Source organism: Callospermophilus lateralis, chromosome 18 (genome assembly GCF_048772815.1).
Source record: "Callospermophilus lateralis isolate mCalLat2 chromosome 18, mCalLat2.hap1, whole genome shotgun sequence".
Lineage (NCBI taxonomy): Eukaryota > Metazoa > Chordata > Mammalia > Rodentia > Sciuridae > Callospermophilus > Callospermophilus lateralis.
Window position 1 is genome coordinate 62,413,884 of NC_135322.1, and position 14,508 is coordinate 62,428,391.

General features: G+C 51.9%; 1 protein-coding gene across 1 annotated transcript in view; it reads left to right on the top strand.

Annotated features, from left to right (window-relative positions):
• The window catches only part of Cdh13 (cadherin 13), an 862,179-nt gene that overhangs the window by 843,931 nt on the left and 3,740 nt on the right, over nucleotides 1-14,508 (top strand). Inside the window, exons 12-13 of the mRNA XM_076839513.2 lie at nucleotides 9,164-9,397; nucleotides 11,800-12,018. Of these exons, the coding sequence (XP_076695628.1) occupies nucleotides 9,164-9,397; nucleotides 11,800-12,018 (453 nt within the window). The remainder of the gene's footprint in view (nucleotides 1-9,163; nucleotides 9,398-11,799; nucleotides 12,019-14,508) is intronic.

Below are 14,508 nucleotides of genomic sequence, written 5' to 3' on the forward strand. Positions count from 1 at the left end.
TAGCTGCACCACTTCCTCCCCCTAGAACAATCTGCCTGCGTCCCACCCAGTGTCCTGGCTTCCGGCACACTCAAATGCCGTCTTCCTGAAGCTGGTCCCCAGGCAGCTCACTGTGCCATGCCTCTGAGGCTTACTTAGTGTCCCCTCTCTTCCTGCACGGAAGGCCAACCTGTGTGCGTTGACGCACCTGCTCCTGTACCGGCCCACTGGCGTGACAGCAGCAGGCACCGGGACCCCTGTGTCCTGTGCATTTGCAGCCAGGCAGAGTCCCAGAGAACGATGATTGACAGAGAGGATAGAATGGAACTGTCATGTTGAAACAGGGGCTCCAAATCAATTCTTCCCTTTATCACTTTCTCTGAAGTCAGCAAAATGGAAACAAAAAAGCCAAAGAGTTGAATTTTAAAAATTAATAAACAGTTTAGGCTCTGGTTATTGTCTTTTCTAAAAGGATGTCTAAATCCGGATCATGAGGATAATTGCTTCAGCTCTACCTCAGGTTGCCACACATGCAAACCCAGCACTTCATTTTGCAGACTTGTTTTCTATCAGGCTCACTATTAAATTTTTTTCCATGTGTGTGCTTCCTAAAATGAAATTATCAGTTCTCTATTAACACAGCAATAAAAAAATGTTTATGAGTTTTTAAAACCGTGGTTCTTGGCCTATGGGGCTCATGCTAAAAATTATTTGTAAAATCCTGGTGCTGAAAAGCCTCACCAAATAGAACACAAGGAATTAACAAAATCATACAGAAGATAAGCCGAGGGAGGGGTGGGAGACGACTGCTTCACTCTCTGCCTTAGAGCAAGGGCCGAGGCGCGTTTGGAGTCCTGTTCACCTGCCGTGATAGATCTGGCTTCTGAGTGAAGATTCAACAGAAACGCAGAGAAATTTGGGGTCAGTGCATGGTTCCACCCTGCGACCTGCCCTTGCAAGCAGGTCTCAAACCCCAGCTGTCCCCCTCAGCATGTGCTCAGGAGCCCACATCTGGACAGTGGCTTCTCTTCAGAGGGCCCAATCTGCTGCTCATTGTCCCCAAACTGAGACCTCCAGCTTCCTTAAGAGGCCAGCGAGATGCCAGCTGAGGTCTCCCTCATGGTCCCTGGTGTGACTCCCGGCTCTGAGTCACAGACCGGCCCCACCACACACTTTTCCTCCCCCAAGTGAGGGAAGGGAGGCCTTGGATTCAGATGCCGCCAGTTCCACACTAGGACTGTGAAAGACCCCGAGGTCAGGCTTCATGGAGCTCATGGAGGGGCCCTGCTCCCTCTCCCTCTCTTCCTCCAGGCTATTCCGCACAGACAACCCCACCTTGCACACCACCCCCACCTGCAGCCCCTTGCACTTGTGACCCGCCCCCCCCCCAGGTAAGGCCCAGGCTACATGCCCCAGGACCAGTTCTGGGAAAACACGGGAACAGCGACTAGAGCCAGAGCTGTCTCCTGAAGACTCTTGCTGAGATCCGATCGTTCTGTGCATATAAAGCCAGCCCCTCCACCCGGGCAGCTGCAGGCTCCCTGTTCATCTAAGGGACCTTCTTGGAGGAGGCGTTTAGAGTCTTATCTTACTGCTCTAGGGACATCATAGCACAGGTAAATCTGGTCCTTCATGCATAGATGTTGGTGGAAGCTTTATTCACAACGGCAAAACATGGTCCACCCAAACGTCCATCAGCTAAAGAATGGATGGACAGAACATGGTCCATCCACGCGGTGAACTCTGATGTAGCCAGGAAAAGGAATGGAGCAGTGACAGGCTACCATGTGGACGAGCCTCCAAACCCTGTGCTGAGTGCAAGAAGCCACACTCCAAAGGTCAGACACTGTGTGGTACCATTTATTAAGTGTCCCGGACGGGCAAGTCTGTGGAGACAGGAGCAGTAGGAGTGAGTACGCAGATTTAGCACAAATGGTTTCTTTTTAAGGGTGATGAAGTTCTAACGTAGACGGTGGGGATGGCTGCGTGACGCTGTGAATTTACTAAAACCAGGCCATCGCCAAAGTAAACAGAGAAAAGGATGTAAAGTAGAATTGGGGAAAAGATTCTTCAATCCCCATGTAACTTTGGAGTCTAACATTTCCTTTCTGATTATTAAAGCAATCGTTGTTATTGTAAAGGAAATTAAAAATAGAAAAAGATATTAGTTTAATGTTAATTACCTGGAGAAAGAATCATCACTTGGGATTTAATATATTCCCTTCTAATCTTTTTCCAATCATACATACACTTTTTAATAGGATCATTACTATTAGTCATATCTATCAGGGGCAAGATCTAAAGCTTATGCATATCGTTTCTCAAGAGTGGAACCTATCAGAAAAAGCTCAGTATTTTTTGGATACATGGAAATTCTGCTTGGTCAAGATTCTGAAAAAAATCCCTGAGATTAAAAAACAAAAAGAAAACCTGCCCTGTTTCTCCTTACACCCACACAGCATCAAAGTAACGAGGGACAGCTGTGCCCCCCAGGCCTCTTTGGGCCCAGCTCTGCAGGCCTTCCTCCCAGGGCAGCGCCCCATTGGCCACGCCAACAGGGGAGGCAGAAGAGACTGCCCAACCTCTTTGCCTGGTGCTCTGACCACAGCACTAACACTAAAGCTCTGAGCTCAGGCCGTGGAGTGGGGTGTGCAATCCCGGCTACTGCGTTCAGTCCATGGGCCACCCAGGAAGACACAGGAAGCAATGCATGACATCAGGCAGCAGCTCTCCCGCAGGCAACTGGCTGATACGATGGCACCTTGGACAAGGAACTCTGCTCCTGGGTCCCCAGTCTCATCTTGGGGAAAACGAGAGACAGCTGGGAAGCAGGACCCTAGGGCTCAAGGCAGCAGCCGGTTCTCGTGGACCTCACCCAGTCTAACAGCAGCAGGGTTCAAGTTCTCCACGTGCCTCCTCTGCTTTCCTTAGTCAGACCGTCCTGCGGCACAGCCCTGCCCCTCAAAACCAGGAGCCCCAAAGCCTCAGGGTAAACAGGAACCAGGCTGACCAGGAGTGTGGCCACAGTGTGCCTGAGCCCCAGAGCCAGCCCCGCTCATTCATGGGCAGCGGCCACTGCTCACCAAGAGGAATCCGGCTAAGCTGTCAGCACCGAAATCAAACCATGGGTCCACTTGACCCATCTTGTCATGCGACGTGCTGAGGCATCACACACTGTCTGTGCCGAGTGGGAGCAACAAAGCCAGAAGCAGAGGGCGGGAGCCAGGAGGACAGAGGCAGTGTGCCCAGTCCATGGAGCAAAAGCGCCTCCAGGTCTTCAAGTCACATCGTCCATCTGGAACAGATTCAGTCAAAGAAAGGAGGGACCACAGGAAAGAAAATGGGGACCACCCCCTGTCTTGCCACTGTCTGGCAGCAGGTGGGCGAGGCACAACGTAAGTAACCCACGGGAGGGAAGAGGGGCTTTCCGCCAAGAGTGACAGGCCCTCACCGAAGTGGGTCAGATGGAAAGGGGTCTTTCTGCTACACGGTAGGCTTTGTCTCCAGGTCACCTCCAAGCCTTCATTTTATCATTTGGAAATGAAATTTGATGGGGTCGCTCTTGGGAGGGGGGAGTTCAAAATACCTCTTTACCCCCAGCCACACTTTTGTGCCACCGAACCCCTAACTTCAGCCCCGTCACTGACCTGAGAAAAGAGGCTGAGCAGCTGGTGTGAGCTCCTACCGGGTGTCCCTGTGACCCCTTCCATCAGAAGACCCACCTGGGGCAGGGGCAGCTTCGTCTTAGCTTTTACAGTTATTTCAGAAACTTAAAAGAGACTGTCGAAGTCTTCACGCACAGACACGCTCGGCTGCAGGAAAGAAGGCTGGGCTGAGAGGCCCTGGCAAGAGGGAGGAGGCAGCCTCCAGCCAGGGTCAGCAGAGCGACACCAGCTGAACTCAGGGAGCAGGGAGCAGGTAACAAAGGACGCCCAACTCAAATGCCCCGGCAGTCCAGCACCAGGCCACAGCCCACGAAGGACCAGTGGTCATCTTGAGAGGCCATGCTTCCTGGGAAGTCCTCAGATGAAAAGCAAGAATTGGAGGGTGGCCCAGAGACCCACGGCCCAAGTCAACTGCTGGCTCAAAGAAAGGTCCAGTTTCTTACAGCATGAAGACGGGTCGGCAGGAACCCCGGCACCACAGAACCTCTGACCACAGCTCAGCACGCGTTTTCACCAAACTCTCCACGTGACTTGAGGATGGATCACTTATTCAGTTTTGTCCTACAAGTTAAAATCAAGTCACTCTTAAAGCCACCTCTTGAAATCGCTTTCGAAATGGTGCAGACCTCGCGGCGCTCCCGGTGTGTCGAAGCCACACTGACCCATCGTTTTCAGCACCTTCGCGCTGCCCCTCACCTCAGTTCCCTGCCTGGCCTTACCTGTGCCCGACCTGGATTGTCACAGCCAGATCCCCGGACATCTGAGCCTGTCCAAGAGGCAGAGAAGGCTTCCCTCAAAACGATGGCCTCTAAAGTGAGCAGCCACTGTGGGAAACAGGGAGTGGTGCCATTCCCCGGAAATCAAAGAATCACCATATGATCCATCAGTTACTCTCTGGACACACACCCCAGAGAATTTAAATAGGAACTCGAACAGGTTGTGGACACCTATTCACCCATGACCATCATCCCCAATAACCACAGCCAGGAGGAACGTAAGTGTCCATCCGCCCGTGAATGGATAAGTGAAACGGGGGGTGTTGGGGGGGGCATATGTATACATACACACACACACAAAGGATATTAATTAGCCTTAAAAAGAAAGGAAAGTCTGGGTTGGGGATATGGCTCAGTTGGTAGAGTGCTTTCCTTGCATGCACAAGGCCCTGGGTTCAATCCCCAGCACCATTAAAAAAAAAGAAGAAGAAGAAAGGAAATTCTGATGCCACACAGATGAACCTTAATGATGCTAAGTGAAATAAACCAGCCACAAAAGGAACTGTGGGACTGTGGCTTCTGGGAACCGGAATGGGGGCCTTGAAGGAGGGGTGATAGGGAGTTCCAGTAGGCGAGGATACAGTTCTACCGAGGAGTGGTGTGGACAGCTGCAGAACAATATGAATGTACTTAGCACCACTATATCTACACGTGGAAGTAGTTGTGTATATTATATAACATGATAATTGCTCTGACACAGGAAGCAGAGGAAAACACTTGGTCTACGGAAGGAGGTCTAGACTCACCGAATTTCCTTGAGTCTTTGTTAGTCAGCTTTCCATTACTAGAACAAAAATACCTGACAAGAACAACTGAGGAACAGAAAAGTTCATTTTGGGCTTTCAGCTCCTGATCGGCCAACTCCACGGCTCTGGACCCAGGTGAAGCAGAGCATCAGGGCAGAAGGCGTGGTGGGGGAACGCTGCGCTGCTCACCGCAGCTGAGAAGCAGAAAGAGAAACAGGGAGCAGCCAGGGGCAAGGTACAGTCCAAGGCCACCCCTCTGATGACCTACTTCATCCGGTCACGCCCCACCCGCCTTCCGTTACCACCCAGGAGCCATTCAAATTCAAATCCATCAAGTGGCTTAATCCACTAAAGAGGCCACGGCTCTCATAAGTTCACCATCTACCCCTGAATACTACCCAACACATGAGGTTTTCAGGGGACACCTCATGTCCAAACCATAACAGAGCCCATATTGAAACTCCTCTAGGCCTCAGCCCAACACCCCTGAGTGAACGCAGCAGGGATCCAGTGGTCTGAACTGGCACCGAGCCCACCTCTGCCCTTCTGGGGCTGTAGGTGTGTGTGTCCCTGGCGGCGGGCCATGACCTTGCTTGGATCCCCACTGAAGACCCACTGACGGGAACGGTTCATCTCTCGGGGACTCTTCCAGCCCCCAGCATTATAAAGACAGAGGCCCTGCAAACAGTCACAGCCTCCCCACATTTGGAACTTGGACGTCTTCTGACCCTTAAATAGACACCGTGAAAACGGGGAGCTGCCTGGGAGGGGAAGCAGCCCCCACCGCACACCACCCCAGCGGGTTTGCTCGACTTGGCTCTTCCCTGTTCAGGTAGAAAACCCGAGCTGGGGGCGCACGGCCCTGAGGAAACCTCGGTCCTGGGATTTGGTCACGCTGTCCCCTGGGCAGGGGGCTGCGGAGGGGAAGTGAAGGGTGAGGGATCTTTACTGATATCGACGGAATACCTGGACACCCCCATATTTCCTTGGCCCAGAAACTCTTGGAACCAACAAGCCCATGAAGAGCCATCACACGCGCGTTCTCAGTCACATCTGAGTCTGGGGCGCGACTTTTCTCCACCCCTGGGCACGAAAACACGGGAAGAACCTCTTTCCCAGAGGATTTTGCAAATCTAGTCTTCACCTCATCACCCAAAGAAAGGCGCTCACCCTACTGACTGGAGAAGAAAGACATCAGCCGCTGGCCTGGGACACCACCCGGGACGGTGAGGACAGTGGGGTGACCATCCGTTCACAAAAGGCCGCTCTTCTGGCCGTGTTCAGATGCTGCTAATGCCTCCCATCCATCCTACCAAACGACTTTCCTTCGTAAGATATTCAAGAGTGAAAAAATGTAATGGATTCTTCTGAGATATTCAATTAGCTCGATAAAAGGAGAAAAATAATTTTTCAATAAAGAAATTTAGCCAAATGACTAAAGCTGGTGGTGGAAAACCAACCTCAAAGTAATTATGCATTTCTTTTGAGTTCTTTCTCTAACAAAAGTGGATGATAACGCCACTGTGGGGAACAGCCGTCCTTCCAGCCGTTTCTTCCGTTTCCGAGTTCAGCAGGGATTTGTTGGAATGCTCACTCTGCGAGTGTCTTTGGGTGCTGACATGTTTACATCCCCGCCAGCCCCGCGAGAGCATCTGTCCTCGTGGCTCAGCTTCCCTGAAGGCCGTTTCCTGGTGAAGGACACCAGCTCCCCAGGACACCAGCACCAGTCCCTGCAGAATCCCTGGCTGCCCTTATTCCTCACCCCCAGGGGTCACCCGCACCTAACCATGGGTTGCCTTCTCTTCTGCAGAACCTCCAGTGGCCTTTAAAGTTTGGGGTTTCCCAGGGCTGTACCCCACGCGCCTTCTGCACTTCCCCCTTGGTAACCGAGCTTGCCAGAGGTCCCCAAACCTCCGTGTGTGGACGGCGCCCGCCTCCAGCTCAGCTCAGGCTCCTCGCAAGCTGCACACCTCGGCACAGCGTGTCGGCTTTGAGGGGCCACAGCACAACACAGGGCCCACGGTGCTTCCACCGACCTCTGCTTGTCCCCTGGCAGCCAGAGCTGAGCCATAAGGAAAAGGCACTTCCCACCTGGTCAGGTTGCCCACGCCATGTGACCCACTTACCTACTCCATCGCCACCTCCCAGCCAGCAACCTCTGAGCCCTCCTGTCGATAGTTATGTGTTTTCTAAAAGTGACTCCGATTGTTCCACAACCTTCTGGTGGCTTTGTGCCCCCCAGAGAAGCAGCACAGGTTCCCATGACCACCAAGGCCCTCGTGCCCCACCTGCCCCTTCCCGTATCCCCCTTGTCCCCCTTCAAGATGCCCCACTGTGGAGGAGCAGACCCACATGGCACCTGGCGACCATCCACAGATAGCCACCAAGGGAGGGCTCACCCTCAGCGGCCTGGGGTCCTCCAGGTTCCTCGAGGCCGTCTTAGGGCACAGCTGCAGGCCACAGAACTGCTGCTCCAAGCCTGGCTCGTGCCGCAGCCGTGTCACATGCACAGTGTCCACTCCTCCTTCTCCCGCCCCTGTCAGTGAGAAACTGGACCTGAAAGTGTTCCTTTGCGATTTTGCCTGCTGAGCTCAAGAGTCCTGTCACCCAGCTTCCGTCAGAGATGCCCCACCCGGCTGACCCCCCGTGACTCAACAGCTCTGAACTCACCTGCTTTCAAAACACCGATGGGACACGAGATAAAATTAACCTGGATGTCTGATGAAGTGCCGTCAAAGTTGGGTCAATCCCATGAGTTCCCCTGTGTAAAGTCACAGAGGCTCCTCAACCTAGGACGGGTTACATCCCGATAAAGCCATCGAAAGCTGGAAATTGTCATAAGCAGAAAGCACACACTCACCCACCGGGCACCGCAGCACAGCCGGCTGCTCAGAACGCTACCCTGCGTACGGTGGGGTCGAATCATTTAAATACAGAGCCGACTTTATGATACAGTACCGAGTAGCTCCTGTGATCTATTGAGTACTGAGGTGACAAACAGAAGGACAGGCGGGCCTGCTCCCACACCATCGAGAGTTGAAAACTCAGGGCTATGGGGAGACTACTCTAATTTCAGGGGTGCATCAGGTCCTTATGGGAACAAGCCCAGTGTTCACACTTAAAATCTGTGTCCTCCAAATTTGTCTCTAGTTTTGCTGAGTTAAAATCAGAAACCACTAATGAACGGTTTTTCCTGAGAGCAGACTTCTAATGCACAGGTGGACTCAGAGTCAGGCTGGGTCTTACTGACATTCAATACCCTTCCTTTAAGTGAAAGACGGGTGATGATAAGGGCGTCTTGAAATAACGGACCCTAAAAGAAAAAGAAAAAAAAAAAAACAGTTCAGGAAATAACTGAAACATTGAAGGAGAAAAGGCTCTAAATGTAAGGTCCAGAGGTTGCATTATGATTGCTTCCACTGCACAGCGGCCAGCAGGAGGATTTACTTCTCATGACTACCCTACCTTCCAAATCTGTCCTGACCTGAGGTTTGGCTGCCCCAGCCACCAAAGGCCCTCTTCCTCCCAAGAGGAAAGGCCCGTGCTTCGGCTGTTAACTCTCTAGTTGGGGTCCAGCCCCTCTGAAGAACCCTGGGTTCCTGTCCCCACATTTCTAGCCTTCCTACTGCACCACGGGGCCAGCACCAGGCTTCCCAGACGAAAGGCTTAACTTGAGAAGCAAGGAACGTGGCCCTGGTTGTCTTTAATCTTCCGGTGCCTCTCGTGTGTTAAATGACTTTTGGGTCAGAAACTCAGCCTTCCAAATGCAAAGGATTTAGCTGGAAGAATCTTAATCAACAGTCTCAGATATGATGTAAAAAAGAAATCTTTGTAAACCACTAAACTTTATACCAAAAATGAAATCTATTGTGGTTAGTCCTGCCTGAGACTGCTAATAATTGTGGATGCAAAATGCAGTAAGTATGCACTGCAGAAGTACCATGTAGGTCACCCTCCTGTTCACCAGTTGCTCACTAATGCCTTGCCCCTCCCACAGGCAACCCTCCGGCCACCGGCACTGGGACCCTGCTGATAACCCTGGAAGACGTGAACGACAACGCTCCCTTCATCTACCCCACGGTGGCCGAGGTCTGTGACGATGCCAAAAACCTCAGTGTGGTCATTTTGGGAGCGACAGACAAGGACCTTCACCCAAACACAGATCCTTTCAAGTTTGAGATCCACAAGCCAACCGTCCCTGACCGAGTCTGGAAGATCTCCAAGATCAACAGTAAGTGGCTGGAACCTTGCACTCACCTCCAGGTCCAAACTTCGATTCTCTGCTTCTCTTTCCAAAATCCTCTTCCTCCCCTACTCTCTGGGTTCTCAGGGTTTAAGTTACTCATGCATTGTAGAATGCTGATGGTTTCCTTTGGCATGCATTTATTTTTTTGTTTGTTTGTTGGTTTATTTATTTATTTTGGTACTAGAGATTGAACCCAGGGTTCTCAACCACTGAGCTGCACCCCAGCCCTCTTTTTATTTTTTAATTTGAGACAGGGTCTCTCTAAGTTGCTGAGGCTGGCCTCATCCTTGCCATCCTCCTGTCCCAGCCTCCTGAGTCCCTGGGATTACAGGCATGTGCCAGTGCACCCAGCTGGACAGTTTTCCCACCAGCAGCTGAGTCCAGTCCATTGAAGATCAGCTTCTTATAACTGCAAACATGGAAGTTTCCTCTTCTACTTCCCGCCCTCTGTTGTGCAGTCTGTCCCCAGCATTCCTGTACCAACTGTAGTCTCTGCCACCCACCCTGCCCAAGTGGCCAGTCGTAAGACGGTGGCTCTGGGCTCTCCCTCTCTCCTCTTGGTGTTGATTTTACTCCACGTGGTCTTCCATGGGGCTGCCTGGCACAGAATACTGGCCAGCCACCCCAGTCTTGAGCCTTCAAAAGCCAGGGCCCCCTGCTTCTCCCCACCTGTCTCTGGGCTCAGGGTCTCCCATCCAGAGACAGAGAACTGTGAACTTTCCCCAGCACTTTGGAGAGATGTTCCAGGGAGCTCCAGCCTGCATAAGGGACTCAGAACAGAAGGTACTGGACCAAGAAGCTACGAGGTCTTCAGCCTCACTCCAGCTTTATGCTGCAGACTCCCCAGCTGGGGGTAGTGTGGGGATCACCTTGGCCGCCATCGTCACCCGGGACCTTCTCCCAGGTCCCCCTCTCTCATTCGTGAAACTTACAGGGCTCTTTCTCCCAGTCTTCCCACATTTGACCCAGCGTTTATCATCTGCCTTATTAATGACGAAGGGGGCCTTTTCCAGAGCCTCACCCACTTTCCTCAATAAATGTGAACCAAGTTCACCTTCTAGAAAAGGAAAAAAGGGGAAAGAAAGAATCCCACACAGGAGCACATCAGCTAAACCCTCTGTCCGCTGGGCCTCAGTGATGAACTCCTCCTGCTCTTGACCTGGTCAGGACTCGCATTTCACATCAGCGATAGCGTTTTCAGGGGGCAGGGAACGGCCCAGCTCATTATGGGCAAACCTATCGTGCGACTGCGCAGACTCTTCCACTACAGAGCCTCCTCCGTGGTGATAGCCCTGCTCATAGCTCATGTTATTAGAGCCTCTCTCGTGCTATTGATTCTAGTTGCCTGTTAGTCTATTTTATTGCTTTTTAAAGAAGGAATTCTGTTCCACTGATTATTTTTAATTAAAACAGCCCTGCTCTTGTTGGAGGGCTTGGGCTTTCCTGGCTCGCTTCTGTAGCTGTAGCTGATTTTGTGACCATCACCAGTTCTTTCCGACTGGAATTTTCCCATCCAAGAGTCTCTTCCCGACGTCCCCCACATTACTCTGCTGTTCCACAGGTGGCCGTCCTCCCGCTGAGGATGGTCGTCCTCGGTTCCTTTCGTCCCTCTCTTGCCCTCCCGAGGGATTTAGGAGATGAAGGCCTTCCACACTGATCTTGTTTTCCCGGGTTGTTTTCTGAATATTTAGCACCAGAAGGGAGCCATTTGGGAAAACATTATAGTCCTCTGAGTGACTAAAAGGAGAAGAGCCCCAAACCCCAGGGACAGGACAGACGGGGCCTGCTCCTGAGTGCAGCCCAGTGGTCAGAGCAGGTCCCTCCCTCACTCCTGAGACTAGGAGAGTGGAGAGGGAGCCCAAAGGTCCCGTCCCCATGTGTTGTCCTCACCCAAACCCAGAGCTATGGCTAAGGATAGACAAAGCCCAGCTACAGAGCCCGTCTCCATGACAGCGCCTGGCGCCTGCTCGGATCTGGAGTGGCGAGATTTCACATGAGCCTTCCCAGTGCGGTGGGCGGTCTTGGTCAAGATGGCTGGATAGGAGGAGTAAGTGTCCAGAGGGGTTATTGGTACTTGATCATTTCAGACAGCAGCCCCCTCAAAACTGGTCATAACAGCTCTGAACCGTCCACCCTGTAGGAACAGAAGCGTCCCTCCGGGCACTGTCCCACAGAGGAGCCACCAGCCACCAATGGCCACAGGGAATTTGAAATGTGGCTTCTGCCACCGAGGAACTGGATTTGTATTTTTACTTGACGTTCAATGTGGGTGCCCCCGTGGCAGGGCTTCTGAGCGCAGGCCTGTCGTGTGGGGTTTCAGTCACCCAAACCTCGGTCTCCACCGGAAGAAGCCTCACCTCTCCCCTGGGGGCTCCTTGTCTCCACAGACACGCACGCCCTGGTCAGTCTGCTTCAGAACCTGAACAAGGCGAACTACAACCTGCCCATCATGGTGACAGATTCAGGGAAGCCGCCCATGACGAACATCACAGATCTCAGGGTACAAGTGTGTTCCTGTAAGAATTCCAAAGTGGACTGCAACGCGGCGGGGGCCCTGCGCTGGAGCCTCAGCCCCGTCCTGCTCCTCTGGCTCTTCAGTCTAGCTTGTGAGTCGACCCCCCATCCCGTGCATGCGCCCCTGTGGACATGGACATCCCCACACTCACAGCCCGTTTGTTTTCCCTTCTGATTTTGTTGTTTTTCTGTTGTCGTACATCTTTCCAAGAAAACTTATCCCAGAAGAAGCATTCCCCTTTGGTTTCTGTCCATAGGATAGAAAATCTTACAAGTAAAAGTGCTCCAGCTAATGTATAAAGGCACCTTAAAAGTCCCCCTGCCAGCATTCTGAGGAGCTGCGACAGGCACTCCGCTGGCCTGCGACCCAGGTGACAAGCAAAGCTTCCTACAGATGCCACTCAGCTGGAGCTAAGGAAAATGCGCCCAGATGGGTAACTGGCCCACCAGGGGCCTGTCTCTGTGTGGTGCAGGAGGATCCCTTACAAGGTCAAGGCAGACACTGCGCCTTTCTAAGAACAGTCCTCCGAAGCCGGGCGGGGGAGGTTGGTATAAGGAAAGATAAATTTATCATTCACGCGTTTTCCCGCTGATCAGTAGTAATGAATATGATATAATGAAATACTACTTTAAACAAATGAATCATGCTGGGTAGTACACGTGTGAGCACAATGTGAGCAAATCCTGGCCAACTCTTTGCTGCTTGTGGAACGTTAATTAGCACCGTTTCAGCCTTCACAGTTTTTCACTAGCTATGCCATCCGAAAGACCCTGCGGCCTTGGTGTTTACATTTGGGGAAATTACTGGTGTATCTGGTCATTAGGCCGAGGGGACGTGGGCAGAGGAGAGGTCAGCAGGCCTTGTTGCATCCTGAGAGGGAGGTCGCGGGTCAGCGGGATCACACACCTTGGCCTCACAGGCTCACTGTGTACACAGCTCTGGGAGGGACCCGAGTCCTGTGAGTGGAGCAAGAAGAAAAAGCCTGACCTGGTCCCGCTGACCCTTCACACCACGCATTTCCTCAACACAGCAAGTCACCTTCCCTCTGAACTGCTTCTCTGCCCCACTACCTTGGATGACTGACACCATCACCACCATTGTCCCATGGGTCCCCATGGCTCCTCCCACACCTCCCACTCCCAGCTCAGGTCCTGCTGTCTCCACTTGTCTTGACCCACTTGCAGGTCTCCTGACTCCACGTCTGCTGAGAACCGGGGGGAAAGACAGTGAAGTCAAGAGGCCTCCCCTTGGGTGCTCCCCTGGGTCTACTTTGAAAGTAGGAGACGATTTCATCCACAGGGAAGGAAGGATGGAGAGGTCTGGAGGTGGAGAAGACATGAGCAAAGGTTGTAAGGGCAAATAGCTAGGCTTCCCAAGAGACAGGCCAGGGTCACCCAAGGGCAGAGATGGCCTTGGGTGAAGATCCCTGTGGCACCAGCCTTCCAAGAAGGTATTTAAGCAGCTCACAGAATTAAAACATGCATAACACTGCAGGTCAAACTACACTGCGAAGAGCAGAAACCAACTAGGAAGCGTTGGAGACAGAGTTTAACTGACCCTAAATTTGGGGATGGGATGTTTTCTAGAAGCCCTGAAACTAGATTCCCCAGCTACAGCCCTTGGAAGAATCTCAGGACCGGGGAAGTGGGCTGGTGGACTCTGTCTTTAAAGCAGGGCATTCTGACTGCAGCACATGTGCCCGTTTTTATAAATAAAGTTCTATTGGAACACAGCCTTGCCCATCCTGGGACGTCTGCTTTCCACTACAGCACAGAAATGAAGTCTTGTGAAAGAGGCTGTGTGGCCTACAAAGCCAAGAACACTTACTATCAGACCTTTATAGAAAGGGCACCAGCAGCCACTGCCTGCTGTAAGGCATCCTCCATAAGGGGCCTGAGGTCATGGGCACAGACCACGCCTGTCACACAGCGTGGGAGGAAGAAGTGGGGTTCTCTCCTCCCCTCAGAAAAGATTCAGATCCCAGGAGACTAGCATTATCCAGGAGACTTTCTTCTCTATCTCCTTCGTTGATTGGGTAATTTGATCCCCGTTAGCCTAGAAAGGTCCCTGGGCTAGTGAGCTACAGAGCCAGCAGTCGCCATTAGAACACCTACTCCTTGGAGATAGATGAGAAAGCACGTGCATTCAGTATGATGTTGTAGCTGGCTTTATTGCAACTGAGAGGTGAACAGAAGGAGCTGTAGGTCCTTCTTTGACTTCTAAAAATAAAGGAAATAAAACTAATAACATTGAGGGTAAAAAAAAAAAAAGGAAATGAGATTATTGTTACTGTGAGTTTTGTTGTATAAATTATATATTGATAACACTGGGGAGGTTATTCTTCCCTCAGCGCCCACCCGGAGTAGCAGACGGCTTGGGGCGAGGCTGCATCTGTAGTTTCCAGACAGCTCGGTGTGGGCTGACACGGGCAGTCTTAAGAGACTCGTCCAGAAACCTTTCTGACCATTGCTTTTGCCTTATTAATCAGAAATAGCAAGAATAGAAAAGGAGATCAGTGAACCGTTTTAACAAGTACCAAAATCCAACGTCTCTGTAGTGGGGTGTGGGCTGGTAGAGAGCC